Here is a 20174-nt window from a genome sequence, read left to right as displayed (position 1 = left end):
GAAGGAGACAAACCAACATTAAAACAGTCATGGGAAAACATTTAAAGAAACATTATTAACACATTTAGATTTAAATACATATCCGCCACCTAGCTCAATCATTTCTGGCATAGAAGGAGTGTGGTATGTATTCAATACCTTCCTTGGTCATTAGCAACTACCCTGCTTGTACTGCAACTTCTGTATGAGTGTGCATTTCACGGTCAGGAGAGGCAAAGCCTCACATCCGCATGGTGGGCCAGCGTGTCTATCACATGCTTTGCTGTGATATCGGATTGCACTTTGATGTAAAAAAATGCTTATATGAATGAGTGTGTGAATAATTCAGACTTGTTTTATAAAGTGCTTTCAGTCCTCAGGTAGAATAGAAAAGATATATATAAGAACCAATGCATTTACATTTGACCTGTAGCCTGAGTCATTACCACATGCAATCCGAACTGATTCTAGTAAAGCTCTTCTCTACTAGAATTGAGCACTCAAAAATGCTTAATGTACAGAACTTAATGGGCAGACTTCAATATCATTTAGGTTCTTTAGATTAATTTAATTAATAATCCATTTCCAAATGTAATTGACTCCAATATTTGAAAAACAATAATAATGGGTCACAGACCGAGGATCATGACAATAACCCCAGGACCCTGGGCACGTTGTTCACTTCATTTCACTACATCAAGGACATGCTGGCAGGTGAGAGTGGAGTGGGATTTTACATTTAATTTACATTAAGTGTGACTTCTCTTTCTTCGAAGTAGCACACTCTGAGATTATCTGTGGATCAGAGAGCTGCGGACTGTGATGATGGGCAATACTTTGCTGGCATTTTTCTGTAAGTACATTGTTTTTCTGTGTTTGTGTGCAACTAATTAAAGAAAAATATGTTTTGTTTGATTGGATTCAGTTGATGTTTTAGTTTGTTTGTTTGTTTTGTTTTTATTAATTTTGTTTTTAAATCAATATGATTGTTTATTTAAAATTTTACCTGGTTCTTTGACTAAGTTTAGAAAACGTATTTAAACTAGTGTGCAACTAATTTCTGTTTCTTTGAGAGTTTGATTGGATCCAGTTGTTGTTGTTTTTTGTTTTGTTTTGTTTTTTTGCTTTGTTTTATTGTTATTAATTTAGTTTTTCACATCAATATGATTGTTTATGCAAAATATTACCTGGTTGTTTGACTTAGTTTAAACACAGTAATTAACACAGTAATTACATTTACTGCATTTAAAGTTGTTGTTGTTTTTTTTAAGTTACTTTGAGTCTTTTAACTCATTTACATCACAATCATCACAACTAGCATCACAAAATATATGGCTACAAACATGTTAATGGGGCATCTGAAAAAATCTGTTCATGATTGATAATGTGTGGATATTAATGTTTGTTCTAGTGTTCAGTACATTCTTCTCAGGAAATGCAGAAGGTGAGAAATTGTTTTCTTTGTTTCCTATTTGTGTAATGTGTTTAGTATTTACATTTTCCCAGCTCTTTTTTCTTATATTTTATACAATTATACAGTTTTCTATATTTTTTTGTGTATGTAACATTTGGATATTACATCCATGTTGTTAAACTCACCCATGAGGCTAATTCTGTTTTTTGTAGTTTGTTGCCTTCATGCAGATCAGCTCTTTTCCTGAATTCATCTGATTATCTCAGCAGATTTAGATAGCAATCCAGAAGAAGCCACCGCTGAGAAGACAAGAACAACTATAAACACAGACAGTTATCATAATCATCTTTGTAGTGATTATCTCGCAAACTCACTTTTAAAAGTCTCTGAAATTGAAAATTTTAGATTAATATGTCAAACTATAGCCTCCATATACATCCATGTGACTTCAGTGTGACTCGTGTTTTAATTTGTATTAGATATTCAACGACATTCATTTTATTTATTTATTTGTTGTTGTTTGTTTTATTTGTTTGTTTGCATGTTTGTTTTTATTTTTTAATTACAGAACTCAAAGTCAAGGCCAATCTGACAGCAGACAGCACAACCATACCAACAGGGGGCAGTGTGACACTGACCTGTAATCTGAAGGACCCTGGTAGCTTAGTATATGAGTGGTTCAGAGAAATCTTGACTGAAAACAAGTATAGAATAAATGTTGGATCAGTTAGAGTGATCAGTATCTCTGAAGGAGGCATCTACACCTGCAGAGGATGGAGAAAAAACACAGATGTAGTCACAACAGAAAGTGATCCCGTCACTATTCAGGAAACTGGTGAGTTCAAAGTGTCTTTTAGAATAAAATGTTCTCAATTGTGCATGAAAGTGTTGATGGTACCCTTTTTTTAGACCGGCATTTGAAACAGTAAAAAAAGATTTGAACATAATATTTAAATGATATAACATCAGGAGCTCCTCTCATCTCTATAAAGAAGATTATTTTACATTTTCATTCCTTTGTTAACTGGGAATGTTAACACAGGAACAAACATGAGGTGAAGCACACAAAGAATGGATACATAATCATTAAATAAATCAAAACTGCTTGATAAATTAAATTTATTAAATACATATGTTATTGATGACAAAATTAATATTTCGTTGATACATTACATTCACTTTTGGTAAGATTTTAGGTTGCATAGACAGCAGTTCCAGACTCTCCTTTTTTTAGTTAGCCTTTATCAGTGCTATCTAGACAGAGAACCTTTCTCCATAAGACACAGACTCCACACCATCAGCCTTCCTCAGAATGCTGTTGAAGTTCAGTCACAGGTGCAAAATGCTATTGATACACCCTGGGATGTTAGCGTGACACTGATCTGCTCTGTGGAGGGTTCTGCTGGCTGGAAGTTTGCAGGCAGCTCAGGACAACAGTTTTTCTCACTGTGCAAACAGAAAGGAGAGACACCATGGAGGCTCTTAAAATATCAGCAATTTAAAGAGGAATGTACAGAGATGACAGTTTGATAAGAGAATGATGAATCAGTGAAATCTTTAGTTTGTTAGACAGTCTAATGTGTCACATGCAAGATTACTGATTTACTTAATCTATATCTTAAACAGCAAGTAAGCCCAGAGGTACACTGACAGCATATTTTGTATGTAGAAGATGTGGATGGAGTATATATAAACCTTTTGTTGTTACGGAGAAACAAATCATACATCATGCAGTTTAATCAGTTAATTACCAATATATACATTTATTGATCTACACAGAAAAGTAAATAACAATTAAATAAAATACAATAAAACATAAAAATAACATATTCATTCTAGATCACTGCATCTGATTTTAACTTGAGTATAATAAGATGATGAGTTTTGTTGATAACATTAAATTTTCAGCTTGCAGGGGAACAAACACAGAGTTAATTACAGCTTAACAAAATGTTAAACTAGTTCAACAGCTGAGTGTCTGCACAATGAATTAATCCTAATATTACTTTTTAAGATTCATGTACAAAAAAATCAATCACATACAGTGGGGCAAAAAAGTATTTAGTCAGCCACCGATTGTGCAAGTTCCCCCACCTAAAATGATGACAGAGGTCAGTAATTTGCACCAGAGGTACACGTCAACTGTGAGAGACAGAATGTGAAAAAAAAAATCCATGAATCCACATGGTAGGATTTGTAAAGAATTTATTCGTAAGTTGAGGTCTGGAGACTGGCTAGGCCACTCCAGGACTTTCAAATGCTTCTTACGGAGCCACTCCTTTGTTGCCCGGGCGGTGTGTTTTGGATCATTGTCATGTTGGAAGACCCAGCCTCGTTTCATCTTCAAAGTTCTCACTGATGGAAGGAGGTTTTGGCTCAAAATCTCACGATACATGGCCCCATTCATTCTGTCCTTAACACGGATCAGTCGTCCTGTCCCCTTGGCAGAAAAACAGCCCCATAGCATGATGTTTCCACCCCCATGCTTCACAGTAGGTATGGTGTTCTTTGGATGCAACTCAGTATTCTTCTTCCTCCAAACACGACGAGTTGAGTTTATACCAAAAAGTTCTACTTTGGTTTCATCTGACCACATGACATTCTCCCAATCCTCTGCTGTATCATCCATGTGCTCTCTGGCAAACTTCAGACAGGCCTGGACATGCACTGGCTTCAGCAGCGGAACACGTCTGGCACTGCGGGATTTGATTCCCTGCCGTTGTAGTGTGTTACTGATGGTGACCTTTGTTACTTTGGTCCCAGCTCTCTGCAGGTCATTCACCAGGTCCCCCCGTGTGGTTCTGGGATCTTTGCTCACCGTTCTCATGATCATTTTGACCCCACGGGATGAGATCTTGCGTGGAGCCCCAGATCGTGGGAGATTATCAGTGGTCTTGTATGTCTTCCATTTTCTGATGATTGCTCCCACAGTTGGTTTCTTCACACCAAGCTGCTTGCCTATTGTAGATTCACTCTTCCCAGTCTGGTGCAGGTCTACAATACTTTTCCTGGTGTCCTTCGAAAGCTCTTTGGTCTTGGCCATGGCGGAGTTTGGAGTCTGACTGTTTGAGGCTGTGGACAGGTGTCTTTTATACAGATGATGAGTTCAAACAGGTGCCATTCATACAGGTAACGAGTGGGGGACAGAAAAGCGTCTTACAGAAGACGTTACAGGTCTGTGAGAGCCAGAGATTTTCCATGTTTGAGGTGACCAAATACTTATTTGCCACCCTGATTTACGGATAAATTCTTTACAAATCCTACCATGTAAATTCATGGATTTTTTTTTCACATTCTGTCTCTCACAGTTGAAGTGTACCTCTGGTGCAAATTACTGACCTCTGTCATCATTTTAAGTGGGGGAACTTGCACAATCGGTGGCTGACTAAATACTTTTTTGCCCCACTGTAATTATGATGAAAAAGTACTGCTGAAAACAGTGATGTTTTTATTTGTTAGTTCGTAACAGGACCACAGTGACCCTGCATCCCAGCTGGTCTCAGATATTCACTGGTGAGACAATCACTCTCAGATGTGAGATTCAGGGAGGTGAAGGAAAGGTGTGGAAATATGAATGGACAGCACCCAACACAAACAGGCCTCCAACATCCAGTGAATACAGGATCAGCAGAGTTTCAGTGTCCCACAGTGGAGACTACAGATGTCGGGGTAGCAGTGACTATCTCTTAACAGGATGGAGTGATGCCTTCAGACTGACAGTTTCATGTGAGTTGGACCATGATTCATGCTGACATTTCATGTTTTCATGTTTACATCTGTCTTAACAGGAAAACTCCAACAATGATCCAGCTGTCTGCAGGCAGCTCAGGACAACAGTTTTTCTCACTGTGCAAACAGAAAGGAGAGACACCATGGAGGCTCTTAAAATATCAGCAATGTAAAGAGGAATGTACAGAGATGACAGTTTGATAAGAGGATGATAAATCAGTGAAATCTTTAGTTTGTTAAACAGTCTAATGTGTCACATGCAGGGAAACTAATTAATCTTTATGTTCGTAGATAAATTACTCCATGAATGCTTAAAGTTTGATTAGTGCTGTAAGAATTTTATTCCTGATCATGATTTAAAATTTCGATGATTTTATGTCTTCAACAGCAAGTAAACCCAGAGCCACACTGACAGCACAAAGTTCAGTCATACCAGCAGGGGGCAGTGTGACACTGAGCTGCTCTGTGGAGGGCTCTGCTGGCTGGAAGTTTGACTGGTTCAGACGTGATTCAGTCTCTTCTAAAGCTCAGCTCATGAGAGGAAATGAAGCAAAAAGAGTTATTAGTGTCTCACAAGGAGGTCTGTACCACTGCAGAGGAGGGAGAGGAGATCCAGTTTACTACACAGAGGACAGTGTTCCACGTAAGATCGGTGAGTTTTTTTGTTCTGACAAAATCCCCCAGAAATCAATGATTAATGTCAAAGTTGCAACTGATAAGTATGAAGGTTTTTTTTCCTGATATTCTTTTAGTATTTGTGTTTATTTGTTTGTTAGGGAAAGTTTGGGCTGCTGTGAAACTGCATCCCAGCTGGTCTCAGATATTCACTGGTGAGACAATCACTCTCAGATGTGAGATTCAGGGAGGTGAAGGAAAGGTGTGGAAATATGAATGGACAGCACCCAACAAAAAAAGGCCTCCAACATCCAGTGAATACAGGATCAGCAGAGTTTCAGTGTCCCACAGTGGAGACTACAGATGTCGGGGTAGCAGTGACTATCTCTTAACAGGATGGAGTGATGCCTTCACACTGACAGTTTCATGTGAGTTGGACCATGATTCATGCTGACATTTCATGTTTTCATGTTTACATCTGTCTTAACAGGAAAACTCCAACAATGATCCAGCTGTCTGCAGGCAGCTCAGGACAACAGTTTTTCTCACTGTGCAAACAGAAAGGAGAGACACCATGGAGGCTCTTAAAATATCAGCAATTTAAAGAGGAATGTACAGAGATGACAGTTTGATAAGAGAATGATAAATCAGTCAAATCTTTAGTTTGTTAGACAGTCTAATGTGTCACATGCAGCATAATTGTTCATTTTTATTTGCTGTTAAATTTTAAAGTGTAATAAATTGTTTGTCCTGAGACAAAGTTATCATTTTAATGTTTTACTGTTTCCTGCAGGTAAAGCCAGAGCCACACTGACAAACTTCACTTTTGAAAAACCAACAGATAATCAAGTCAGCAAATTAATTATGTGTAACACAGACCATCTCTTTTGTAGAGATTTCTTCAATTTATTCATAAAAAACATGCACAACACAAAGACAAATAATTTATCGAAAACACAACTTAGAATTAGACTGATGTAAGCAGAAGGTTAAGAGGAAGAGAATGGATGGATAAAATATAAATTAATTAATACATTATGTCGGGATTTAGCTACAGTGAATTGTCTCCTTCTGTGGTGTACACATTAATGACAAAGATTTAAAAATCTTTTTTTTTTAAACTCAGCAGCAAGTAAACCCAGAGCCACGCTGACAGCACAAAGTTCAGTCATACCAGCAGGGGGCAGTGTGACACTGAGCTGCTCTGTGGAGGGCTCTGCTGGCTGGAAGTTTGACTGGTTCAGACGTGATTCAGTCTCTTTTAAAGCTCAGCTCATGAGAGGAAATGAAGCAAACAAAGTTATTAGTGTCTCACAAGGAGGTCTGTACCACTGCAGAGGAGGGAGAGGAGATCCAGTTTACTACACAGAGGACAGCAGTGACGTCACAGTTACAGAAACTTGTGAGTTTAATTATTTTATTTCTGCCAAACTGAGAGATGTTATGTTGTGTTCTGTGCTAATAATTTCATTCAACAACTGTGAGTTTATTAACCCCTAAATGAGAGACAACTCCTGACAAATAGAAGAATTTCTTCCATCTTATTTTTTTTATCTTTATGTTTCTATTTGTGTCTAACTGGATATTTTTCTGTGAACAGTTCCCAGTAAGCCCACTGTGACCCTGCAGCCATCCTGGACTCAGATATACAGCGGTGAGACAGTCACTGTCAGATGTGAGATTCAGGGAGGTGAAGGAGCTCAGTGGACGTATGAATGGAGAGCAGCCAAGTTAAACACACCTCCAACATCCAATAAATACAGAATCATCAGAGCTACTGAGTCTGACAGTGGAGGATACAGCTGCCGGGGCAGAAGGGACTATTTCTTCTCAGAGTGGAGTGATATCATCACACTGACTGTATCATGTGAGTTTCCTCTAAAGGAGGGAAAAATAAACGTTTAACTTTGTAGCTAAAGAGTCTTTAGTGTGACTCTTTTTTTTTCTCTTTACCTAGAAAAAGAAAATCTAAAAAGCAGGTTATAAAAAATAAAACGTGACAGGAAAAGGGTAAAATATAAGAGTAATTTTTAAGTTTTAATGGATGTAAACAAAATGCCATCTAAGGCTTAATACTGCAGATGACAGCAATGTGATGTGCAATTATAGTACAGTTTGTTGAAATTATATCTAAGTTTGGTAATATCTATTATTTGCACATTTCCATGAAGTTCTTCAGTTTGTTATTATTCAGACATTTGCTTGTTTTTGTTCTCTTTCTAAACTGAACTGCAGAGTCATAGTTCATTTAACTGGAAATATAAACAGTTTGTAAAAATGTGTTTTTATTAGTACATGTTGAGATATTTGACATGTTTAGATAGACTCACTCTTAAAGTTCATCATAAATATTTGTGAGTCAACATTTCCTTTTTGTAATTGAAGTCTTCATTTTTTTTAACATTTAACAAAAAAACAAACAAAAGAAAGACAGCTTCCAATCCCACGGTTAATTCACATTTGCATTTTCGATCCGTTATCAATAGTTACTAATTATTAATACATAAAAAAAGACAATAAAGTCAAATTATTAACTTTTTCCTTTATTGAGTGCCTAAACAAACATAAAACACAGAAAACATAACATTCAACAAAAGATAATCGCACTGTGAAAATAAAATCCATCAATCTCATCAAAAACATGTCCCCATAATTTGTCAAAACCCTCCATATCATCATTAATCCTAGCCAAGAATTTTTCATATGACTCCATTTTCAGCATATTTTCTTCCCACCTATTATATTCTGGAAGAGATGGTTCCTTTCACACACTGAGAATCACTTGGGCTGCTGCAATCACCCCCACTTTTATAACAACAAAATCATATTTAGAAACCCTAGGTAACACAGACCGATCCCCTAATAAGCACAGTCTTGGTGACAAGGGTATTATCAAACGAATCCACCTTCCTATTATTTCCAATACTTTTTGCCAAATGGGATAAACTTTCCCACATACCCAAATAGCATGCCTAAATGTCCCTGGATCTGAACTACATTTCCAGCATATATTATTGGGAATGTTACCCATTCTGTAAAGTTTAGAAGAAGTGAATTGCCATCTGTGTATTAAATTGCACTGCACAAATTTACACCTGGCCTCTCTTATATATTTATTGGAGAATTAAAAATTTCTGCCCAATCTTCTTCGAGAAGATTGTTATTAACAACAACAACAATACATTTTATTTAAAAGTGCCTTTCAAAACACCCAAGGACACTTTACAGAATTAATAAGACAAGCATAAATGCAGGAAATGAACACAAGAATATAACAAAGTTCAAGAGCATAAGGTAATTATACAGAGTAGGCTATCTTGAACAGTTGGGTTTTGAGGGTGGACTTAAAAAGGAGGAAAGAACTGATGTTTCTGAGGTCAGGGGGTAAGGAATTCCAAAGTCGAGGGGCAGAGCAACTAAAAGCCCCGCGCCCATGGTAATAAGATGAAATGAAGGAACAGAAAGAAGAAGGAGGATCTGAGGCACCGGGATGGGATGGAGATCTGTACCAAATCAGAGAGATATGGTGGAGAGAGAATGAATAGCCTTAAATGTGTAAAGGAGTATTTTAAATTAATGCAGAGTTGAACTGGGAGCCAGTGAAGCTACTTCAGGATAGGGGTGATGTGGTGAGTAGAGGGAGTGCTAGTAATAATATGGGCAGTAGAGTTCTGGACACGTTGAAGCTGTTTGATGGATTTTTGTGGCAGGCCAAATAAAAGTGAGTTACAGTAGTCAATCCGAGAGGTAACGAGTCTATGGATGAGAATAGCAGTGGCATGTGGAGTGAGGAAGGGGCGGAGGCGATTGATGTTACGGAGTTGGAAATATGCTGAGCGAGTGACATTATTGATTTGAGAGTTAAAGGATAATGTACTGTCAAGCATGACGCCAAAACTTTTCACAAAGGGAGAGGTAGAAACCGACAAATTATTGATTGTAACAGAAAAAGTGTTAGTCCTGATTTGGAGCCATCCAGGAGAAGTTCTGATTTATTGCTGTTGAGTTTAAGAAAAATGGAGGAAAACCATGAATTAAGTTCGGCTAAGCAGAGGGTGAGGGAGGGCAGAGGGAGAGAAGAGTCGGGTTTGGCGGACAGGTAAAGCTGGGTGTCGGCGGCATAACAGTGTACAACTTACACAACTCAAATCTCTCTGCCATATAGCAATCAAGTTTTTACATATCTCTTTTTTTAGATTGTTAAACAGTTTGTAGAAAACAGCTTCTCTATGTGCTGTACCAGACAATTCTAACTCCACAACGGTATTTATGCTTTGAGTAAATTTTCCTTTGGTAATACAATCCCTTATTTATAAATATTTCCAACAATTATTTTCTGTTAACAAACCATATATTTGGGTTATTTCAGCAAATGACATAAACACTCCCCCTGAGTAAAGATCACTTATCCTTTGTATGCCTTTGACAAGCCATTCCTTCCAGTACCCTGTTTTGTTTTGTTTTTTTCAATCTGTACAACAGTTTTGTTCCATAGCGAGGTATAAAGTTGTCTTAAATGAGATGCTCCACACATCTTGTGTACCACTGCGCAGACAGCTTTAGAATACCTGAGCATGAGGGTATCATGAAAGTCTTGTCAATTAATAGCTGATCCCTGTGAGAGAACATCCAAGGGTCTGAAAGAGCTCACTAGTTCCTGTTCGATTTTGATCCAGCTCAGTTCAGAGTCCCATCCTGTCCAGTGTTTGACCAGTCTTGACATTTGAAATGCTAACTGTAAATTATACTGTGGCGGGCGTGGATTGCGGTGCGTGTAGGCAAGGCAGACGCACCTGCATGGCATCCGTAATCATGCTCCACCTACTTAAATATCGTACTGGGTCCTGTGTTTGTTGATGTTGTGGTTGTTACGTTGAGCTGGCAGCATGAGAGCTGCAGCTCTGTGTGTATTGTGGACAGCAACCGTGTGTGTGAATAAAAGGATGCAAAGCATGTTGAACGTGCACCCGGGTCTGTCACATATACAATTTTACATTTGGAAGGTCTGTATTTGTATAGCGCTTTTCTAGTCCCTAAGGACCCCAAAGCGCTTAACACTACATTCAGTCACACACACATTCACACACTGGTGATGGCGCCACCGGGCCCTCTGACCACCACCAGTAGGCAACACGGGGTTAGTATCTTGCCCAAGGATATTTGGCATGCAGCCAGGAGGCAGCCTGGGATCAAACCACCGACCTTCTGATTAGTGGCTGACCTGCTCTGCCACCTGAGCTTCAGCCACCCCACCCCGTCTCTAGAGGCCCACATTTTCTTTATATTCACTCTTGGCTTCTTGTTATTCCACATAAAATCTTTAATTAGCTTCTCAAATTGACTAAATATGTGTAAAAGAATTCTTACAGGTAACATCATGGAAACATAATTGAACTGCGGGGCCACCATCATTTTAATCACAATAATTTTACCCCATAATGTAAGATTCCATTTACCCCACTTATCCAGATTTGTTTTTATCTTTAGGAGAAGAGCTTCCATATTTGAAAGCAGAATATCCTCTAATTATGGATTTAATACTATTCCTAAATACTTCATACCTGAAGGTAAATACTTAAAATGGAATGGAGTAATGTATCTAGAATGACAGGATACTGATAGTGGCATGCCTTCCGATTTGAACCAATTTATCTTTTAACCTGAAAACCTTGAATATGACTCAACGCATGTGAGAATCGCCGGTAGAGATTGCATGGGATCCGTTAATACTGCTAAGAGTCAACATTTTAGTACACTGAATTCAGAGTTAAGAGACGAAACATTGAGAGAAAATCTTTGTTGAACAGATAAACCCCGTCCTGTCCTCACTGTGTCTCCATCATGGCTGAGTCCTGGAGCCTCAGTAACTCTGAACTGTGAGGTTGAACATCCGTCTGCAGGATGGAGCTTCTACTGGTTTAAAGCTGTTCCTGATCTATCAGAGAAATCCTCCAGTTATGAGCTGCTACCTGATGGCAGTGGGACTGCACAGGACTCCTACATCATTCATGGACAGACACACACAGCAGGATATGTGTGCAGAGCTGGAAGAGGAGACCCAGAGTATCACACTGATCACAGTCAACCAAAGTTTGTCTGGTCTGCAGGTCAGATTGATTCTCTCTGTCCTTTCAATGAAGAGATTTTGTGTTGTAACCTTTATTCAAGAAGTGTTCAATAAGATTGACCTTATTAAAATCATTTTGATATTTTGAATGCTAACATCTGTGAGCTTTGTCTCTTCACTGCATGTTGTTTCCAGATGTTCATTCAGCAGCGTCTCTCACAGTGAGTCCTGACAGAGTGCAACACTTCACCTCTGACTCTGTCTCACTGACCTGTGAGGGAAACTTCCCTGAGTGGAGAGTGAGGAAGTTCTCTGAGGACGGCCGACTCTCTGACTGTAGGAGAATGACTGGATCCACATGTGACATCAACACATCAAAGTCAGATACTGCAGTGTACTGGTGTGAGTCTGGATCAGGAGAGTTCAGCAGTGCAGTCAACATCACTGTACAGAGTATGTTATTATACATTTACTACTTGGATTTGGATGATTTAGATGTCACATGAACATTTGTCCCAGCTTTGCTGTATGTGAAGTCATTTTATCTGGAGAAAAATAGCAGTTTTTAAATACACAAGATCAGATCTTCATGATGAAAAACATTTGTACAATCTCTTCTTATTATTGTCTGTCAGCTTTTTCTCAAAGTGTGCACCAGCTGATGTGACTGAAACAATTGTGTGTGATTGTGTCACAGATGATGGTAATGGTCCTATCCTGGTGAGTCCTGTTCATCCTGTGACTGAGGGAGCTTCTGTTAGTCTGAGCTGCAGTTTGAGAACACAAAAAATACTTTCCAATGTGTTTTTCTATCACAATGACAAACTTATTCAAAATGATCCCCGAGGGGAGCTGAAGATCTCTGCAGTGTCAAAGTCTGATGAAGGTTTCTACAAGTGTCAGTACTCAGGAAGAGAGTCAGCACAGAGCTGGATGTCAGTTAAAGGTGAGCAGGATCAAAACATTTTCTGCATTTCTGTAATGATTATCATGGTCACTATAGAGTATGTTAATGAGTATGTGTTTGTCTTGATTTTCATCTGATTCTTGTTTTGTAAGAATATTTTTTGAAAAATGTCTCACATTAAGTGTTTACTGTTAATGTTTACAATCACAGTAGCTCCATCAGGACCTGAAAGCTCTTCATTTCCTCTGTTCCTGGTTGTTGGACTGGTTTGTGGAGTCTCTCTTCTTCTTATTCTCTTGCTCTTAATGTATCGCTATAGAAAGGCAAAGGGTGAGACACTTTTACAAATACACCAACATGTGATGATGTTCTGGCACAAAATAGAAGTAAAATGCACTGAGAGAAAAAACAATTTTTTTTTCTCTTTTAACAGATTTATGCTTCACTGGGTTGGTATAAAACTTTATATTCCTATTTTCACTCTGAACATTCAGCAGTATTTTTCTTACTGTGCTAAATTTAGTGTATTATGTTATTATCTGTACATTTGTTATGTTTTCATTAGGCCGATCCAGTCAGATATCAACGGTCAAGACTCCACCAGAAATCATGGAGTCAATCAGGATGAAATACAGGATGAATACAAATCTCTTCACCCTGGTGAGTCATAAAATCAAACTTTAGTATTAATTATTAGTCTTCATAACCCCCAGGAGTTCTGGTCAACTGTTTTTCAAAGAGCCTGAATCAAAGGCAAAAATCCAGAACACAAAAACTTAGGACAAAAAAAATAATAATAATTCAAGTGAAATTAATTTGGTGTCTTTGCACTTTAACAAAAATATGTAGTTGCTGTAATACATTAAACTCTAACATGATACTCTGACCTTGTCTTTTTTAAGGTGAATATGAACTCTATGAAACAGTCCATCACTCAGAAGACACTGCAAATGGTGCGAATGGTACATGGGATCTTTTGAATAGCACAGAGCAGTTAGAAATAGAAATAATTATTTTAAAAGTATTGAAATTATACTCTGACCCTGTCTTTTTTATTCATTCATTTTTTTATTTATTTTTTTTGTCAAGGTGATCATCACATCTATGAAACAATCCAAGACCTGGAAGATAGTGAAAATGGTACACGTTATCTTTAAAATATCACAGTGGTTACCAGAGGTGGCAAAAGTATAGGTATTCTGTACTTGAGTAGAATTACAGATACTAGTGTTTAAAAATACTAAAAAAGTTGAAGCACTGATTCAATGTCTTAAATCAAGTAAAAGTGAAAAAGTACAGGCTCTGAAATGCACTCAAAGTAAGAATGTAAAAGTAGCTCTTTGAAGAACATTTCCACCAAATACTTTTGTACAAAGCTGAAAACAGAACCTTGTGCTATGTTAGTGTACTAATAAAATAATTTTGGTAGATGCAATTACATCTTTATTTCAATCTAAATGTTAATTCTAATAAAGGAATCACTACACACATTAATTTCTATTGAGAGCTCCAGTAGATTTACTTAATGTACCTGCTGCTCTTTGTGGATTTGAATTCAACAAGATGTCGGCAGATGTGTTAAGAATCATCCTGTTGATTTATATCCTTTACACTGTTTATGCTTTCTTATACTATACAGTATACAACCATTCACTGCTTAATTTCAAATTCATTTCTACTCCCCTTCATGTAACCTAACTCTGATAATGAGCACCAGTCACACACTGTTCTACACTATAAATCCATCACATTACACTATCTAACCTGCTTAATCTGTCAAGGTCCGCAGTGGCTGGCCGTGTGGAGAGTGTTTGGAGGACCCATGTGCGGACACAGATGAGCAGACAAAATTAACTTTAAACAAAGGCGAGCATTTATTTGAGGCTGGAGTACATGAACTAAACTAAACAAGAGCTGAACAGGGACAACTAAACAGGAACCTAAACTGGGAAGAAACTAAGAACAGTGAGACTATAAACAAGACTGTGCCAGAACATGAAGGAACTATGAAATATAAGAATAAGCAACATGACTCATGACCTTCACAGAGACTTGAAACCTGACATGACATAGGACGTGGAACACAGACAACGCGACACAGACTGAATGAAACACATGGACTAAATACACACAAGGGATGATCAAGGGAAGTGGCCACACATGGGAGCACAGCTGACACACATGAACCTAAAGACGGGACAGGGGAAGTGAAACTAAATACACTGACATTGGACACAGACTTCCAAAGTAAAACAGGAAACATAACAGACGCGGACTTAACTAGGGAATACATAGGAACCAAAAGACTAGAAAAGATAAACTATGACAAAATCAAAATTCAATGATGATACAAAACTCAAAACACTGGGTCACCGGCCCAGGAACATGATATAATCTGCACTAAACTGCAGTGGATTTTCATGCAACCTTTAAGCAATACAGTTAGTCTACCTCATTTTGCAGTCCTTGCCTTTAAATCGAACCCTTCTTCTGATAGAAACTCTGCATTTGGAATCATCTATCACTTAAAAACTTCTGATAAAGTGCCCCCCAAAAACCCATAAAAAATAAAGCTAAAAAACACCAGCCTACTGTAACCCCTGACTATGACACATGGTTTTGCCTCTTAAAAAATACAAAAACAGGATTTCCTTTCATGTGTTACTGTGAAGGCCCACAGTACCAAAATAATAACTCCCCTCAAATGCATAAAACCATAAGTGACAAACCTGTTTTGGAAATGGTAGTGGAAAGTACAGATGTTTGTCTAAAAAAGTAGGGAGTAAAAGTAGAAAATTGTCAGAAAAAAATACAGATATAGATGAAGATTGTACAAGTGCAATAATGTATTTGTACTTCGGTACTTCTGGTGGTTAGAGATGTATAAACATTTGAATTAAAAATAGTAACTCAAATGATATTTTATTATAATCCTCTAACATAACAAAATGTACATTTCAGAGGAAGTTGAATCATCCGAAGCCACATACTCTCTTATTGAGGTTAAAGACTTTGGGATGGAGAGTGAGTATCCAACATGTGCAATTTAAAACAACAAAGAAAAATAAAATACATTTAAAAATCTAGTTAAGAAAGGTTTTCACCTCCAGCACTGAAATGTGTATTGATTATTTTCTTTTGCTCATTCATCTGATTATCTTAACAGGGAAGCATCATAAACCACACAAGAGTACACTTTACACTGATGTGAATACGGGAACTTCAGGTAAACTCACAACAGTGATGCACTGAAATGTCTCATTAAATTGACAATATTCCTTGACAAGATTAAATGGCCTCACCACATAACATCCTTACTTTTTGTCTTTTGTGTTTGCCTTACAGGTCAGTGAAGAGAGCAACAGCAGCAAAGCCAAAGAGAAGCATAGTATAATCATACTATAATGATCAAAGCATATGCATGCTATATATGTTCCCTACATCCTCTGAGTGAGACACTCTTGATAAAACTTTGCATAAGCATTGCATAGGGCACTGTGAGTGACCCATGAATATGTAAATATTTGAAGTCTCAGAATCGTATAGAATTGTGTATTTGACAGTTCAACTGAGCAATAATGGAATATCAGATTAGAGTGGCGTGTCTAATTTAATGTATTTTAGCAACATATTATAGCATATCACAGTATCTTGTTTATCGTAGTATATACATATTTCTAGTCCCTGTCTCCAGTGCAGGGTGGAGGGATTTGTAATAATATAGACCCAATACTCTGTTTTTACACGAAGGCACCAATACATTTTTGTACAGTATGACATATTATACATTATGTTAAAATAAATAAATGGTGTGACTAATGGTGTATGAAGTTGAATGAAAGCACTTTCTGCACAGTTTTGAGAAGTTTATTCTTCTATGGATTTCTTTTTAAATTTCCAGTCTGTCAGCAGTATTTTTCTTGCATCATGCTGCTGTATATCATATTTGTAAACTATAACTGTAAAATCCAATAACACTGAGGTTTAGAAATATGATAAATCGTCAAGTAACAGCCATCACTAGGGGGCAGTGCACTGTTAATCGTGAGATTTCCAAATTCACTGTGCTGTATTTAACTGCTTGCAGTGGCGGTTTTTGATATGAGTGACAGCGGCCATTGCCCAGGGCTTTTCCTGGGTTACAGTTTCTCCAAGAAGGAATCGTAAAAACTGTAACAGTAACATACTAAACTATTGACCTGGTAGCCTGTCTGCCCCTGGGTGGGTCCGGGATGGGCGTGAGGGCCTGGGGGCGCTCCATCTCTGGGCCGGGGCCCTGGCTGGGCCTCGGGGCCTTGGGTCCTGGTTTGTGTGTTGCCGGGGTTGTGGGTGGGTGGGTGCATGGGGGCCCATCCCTGGCGCAGGGTGCCGCCGGTGTGTCGAGCCGCCCGTGGGGCTCTTCAACTGGTGGGGGAGATTGTCACACCTTGCAGGAACTCTCTGCAGGAGGGGGAGATCTCAGCCTGGGCGTCTATTGTCTCATGTAGTCTGGAAGACGAGTGGATGGTGGGGTGAGTGCAGTTTTCTCTGTGGTGGGGCTGGGTGGACTGTCCCGGGCTCTGTGGGGCCGGGGGGCGCTGCTGCGCTGGGCCCCGGTCTGGATGGGCCTGGGCCCCACTTTCCCTGGCGGGTCGCGGAGTATGGGAGTGCCTACTTGGGTCAGCGGGGGAGCTGGCCCCAGGGAGGGGTCACCTGCCCCTCCCTTCCTTCCCTCCCCATCTCCAGCTGCCTCCCTCCTCCCGCTCCACCACAACCACCCACACATGCAGGGCCTTGGAGTAGGGGTATGTCACCAGGGTGCAGAGGAGGCTACCCCCCCCCCCCCCCCTCTGTCCCCTTCTGGCTGCCTCTGCCTCAATTTTATCCCACAACTTAGACATTCACATTACTCACACCCTCATTACACATACATATAGGATCTTGGGGGTGGGCACAATACACGGAGTCCAAGTTACCATCAGGGTGTACACCTCACCCCTGGCATCGTTGCCCATCTCTCAATTTTAAATACACGTAGACATTGAGGGCTAACAGGAGGGACTATGTGCTTACCTGCTGCTCTCTGGCAGGTAGCTCCATGCCCTCCTGGGTTTTAATTGCACCTTAGAACACACATGCATCAACACTACAATGAGCGGGTGGAGGGAGGTTTGGAGTCTTCTCTCACCCCCGTTCTCTGCGGCCTGCTGGAGCGGGGGGGCTAGGAGGAGTTGGCCGTCCGGCTGCGGTCTGGGGTGTGGGGCCTCCCTGCTGCTGCGGAGTCGGGGCGGTCTGCCTCTCCCCACCGCAGGGAAAAGGGTAACACCACCTGGGTCTGGGTGCGGTTCCCCCCTCCAGGAGCAAGGGTACCTAGACCCGGTTTGTAGAGTACGTTTGGGGAGTGTGATCGTGTATACAGCGTCTCTTTATGTCTGTCTCCACGTCGGTTGAGTGTGAAGTGCACATGAGCGCATGAGGGTGGGAATGGATGTTTGTGTCTGTGTGTGCCTGTATGTTTGTGTCTATATGTCAGGTTGGGTATCAGACGCCACCTCTCTGGGGACATCTCGGGCCCTCCAAGGTTTGGAGGCCTATCTCCACCCACCACCACTTCCCCTGCCGGTGGCGGACTCCCTCAGATGTCGGTGCGTTGGTGGTTCTTTGTATCTGGGGGTGGGCGTCCGGGTACACACCGGCTCACTCCTTGGCGGCCCGCTTATTGGGGCTCGCTCGGGCCATTTCGGAGGTGGGGTGCCCCCGGCCTCTCGGCCTGGGGCTCGGTCACTCAGGCACAGCTGGCTGCCGGCGGAGCTCACGGGCGCGTCACTGCAACTCCCCCTGGCTTCTGCTCCGCGGCTGCTGAATGAGCCCTCATCTGAGACTCTCCTTAGCTCTTACTGGGACAGTGGCGCAGCTGCCCCTCTGTGGGTCTTCCTTGGTCTCTTGTGTTCTGGGGGCCTCTGGATGTCTGGAGTTTTGATCTCCTCCATACCTGCTTGATACCATAAAGGACAGGGCTGTGGCTCCCCACACTCCCTAGCAGATCATTACATGGAGAAACCTTTGGAATGCAAGCATGCTGATCCACACAGGTATGCACACAGGTGTACACATGGGTATTCACAGACGCGGACTACAGCTTTCTTGGCTGCTGCCTCAAAGCACACTGTGCGCTGTCTATCTTGCGTGTTGCACAATATCGTTTATTATTTAGTAACTATTGATATCTATGGCTAGCTAGTTTATTGTGATGGTGCTTTTTTTTTCTATTATTATGTTGCTCTTTGTTGTTTGCTGTCTCCTCTGTTTTTTTTTTTTTTCTCCATACAGGTGACCCAGGAGTTTTTTTTTTTGTTTGTTTGTTTGTTTGTTTGTTTGTTTGTTTTTTCTCTCTTCCCCCCCTTCTCACCGTCTCTTCTCCCCTTTGGTTTTCTTTCTTTCTCTCCCCCTCTTTCTTTCATTCTTTCCCCCTGTCCTATCCTACAGTTATGTCTGTCCCATTTGCAACTGAAAATAAAATAAATTCATAATTATAATAAAGGTCAATCAAATGGACCAATATGGCAAGGCCATGATGATCCACTTGGTAAAATAAATCCGCTTGGCATCTTTCTTGGCCTCAAGACAACAATTCTGATGGCTATAGATCCAAACGGGACAAAAAAAAAAAAAAAAAAAAACATACTAAACTATTTAAACAATACAATATGTTACAGAATTTACAAATTTAAGAATTAGCACTAATATATAAAGATCGTGTCATGGTCCGGGTGAGCACGGGGTTTTTCCACTTCGCTGGGTTCTACCTTCAGGCAGAGACTCCAATCAGCTTCCACACCTGGTTCCAATCAAGTCACCTGCATATAAGACCAGCATTCACAACAGACCTCTGCCAGATCTTCTGCTAACCCATGACCCACCTGGCAGTCACGTTTCCCGAACTACTCTCATCTCCGCCTGGACGCTGGTTCTGTCATCTGGTTTCTTCCTCTCCACCATCGGACTACACCTGCCTGCCTCCCTGCCAAGTCCCTCACTCCACGCATATTCTGGATCCTCTCTGGACACTCCTCACCCGGAACCCCCTGGACACCCCTTCCTCGCATGACACTTTAAACCTGCAACGCGTAAGCCCTAACCTCCATAGCCTAATCCTGCAGCTGTGATTCACTGGACTGCCACTGACTACTTGTCTCTTCTCATTATAGTGACTGCGTACCTCCATCCAAGCCGCTGCCCCTTTTTTCCATCCGTGAAATCCAGCACCTAGCCATAGCACTCAGTTTCATGTTCACAGTTTGGCCTCACAGTTCACAGTTCATAGCATTTCATAATTCATAGCATTCATAGTCTCCTGTTGTGTAATTTCACTAGACACTTGTAAATAAAGCACTGTGTTCACGCCCGTTTGCCTCCCTCTGTGTCTGCATTTGAGTCCACACCCACAGCCGGGCCCTCTCGGCCGTAACAGTAAGATCTGGCCA

The 20174-nt window shown here is 40.3% G+C and overlaps 1 protein-coding gene across 1 annotated transcript; it reads left to right on the top strand.

The window, feature by feature from the left end:
• Window positions 1-683: 683 nt before the first annotated feature.
• LOC146636213 (Fc receptor-like protein 5) lies at window positions 684-19798 on the top strand. The gene is made up of 15 exons (XM_085350295.1): window positions 684-693; window positions 1962-2228; window positions 4853-5119; window positions 5511-5765; window positions 5875-6165; window positions 6867-7139; window positions 7338-7604; window positions 11545-11844; window positions 12000-12257; window positions 12502-12750; window positions 12925-13041; window positions 13277-13371; window positions 13614-13673; window positions 16057-16099; window positions 19503-19798. Exons 1-15 carry the CDS (start codon window positions 684-686, stop codon window positions 19796-19798), a joined length of 3048 nt encoding a protein of 1015 aa, XP_085206421.1.
• The last annotated feature ends 376 nt before the right edge of the window (window positions 19799-20174 follow it).

The sequence above is a fragment of the Diplotaxodon limnothrissa genome, linkage group LG3 (genome assembly GCF_057381915.1).
Source record: "Diplotaxodon limnothrissa isolate DT_005_m linkage group LG3, D_limnothrissa_male_GT1.1, whole genome shotgun sequence".
Lineage (NCBI taxonomy): Eukaryota > Metazoa > Chordata > Actinopteri > Cichliformes > Cichlidae > Diplotaxodon > Diplotaxodon limnothrissa.
The sequence above is the reverse complement of the archived record's forward strand: the minus strand, read 5'-3'. Positions and strand labels throughout refer to the sequence as shown.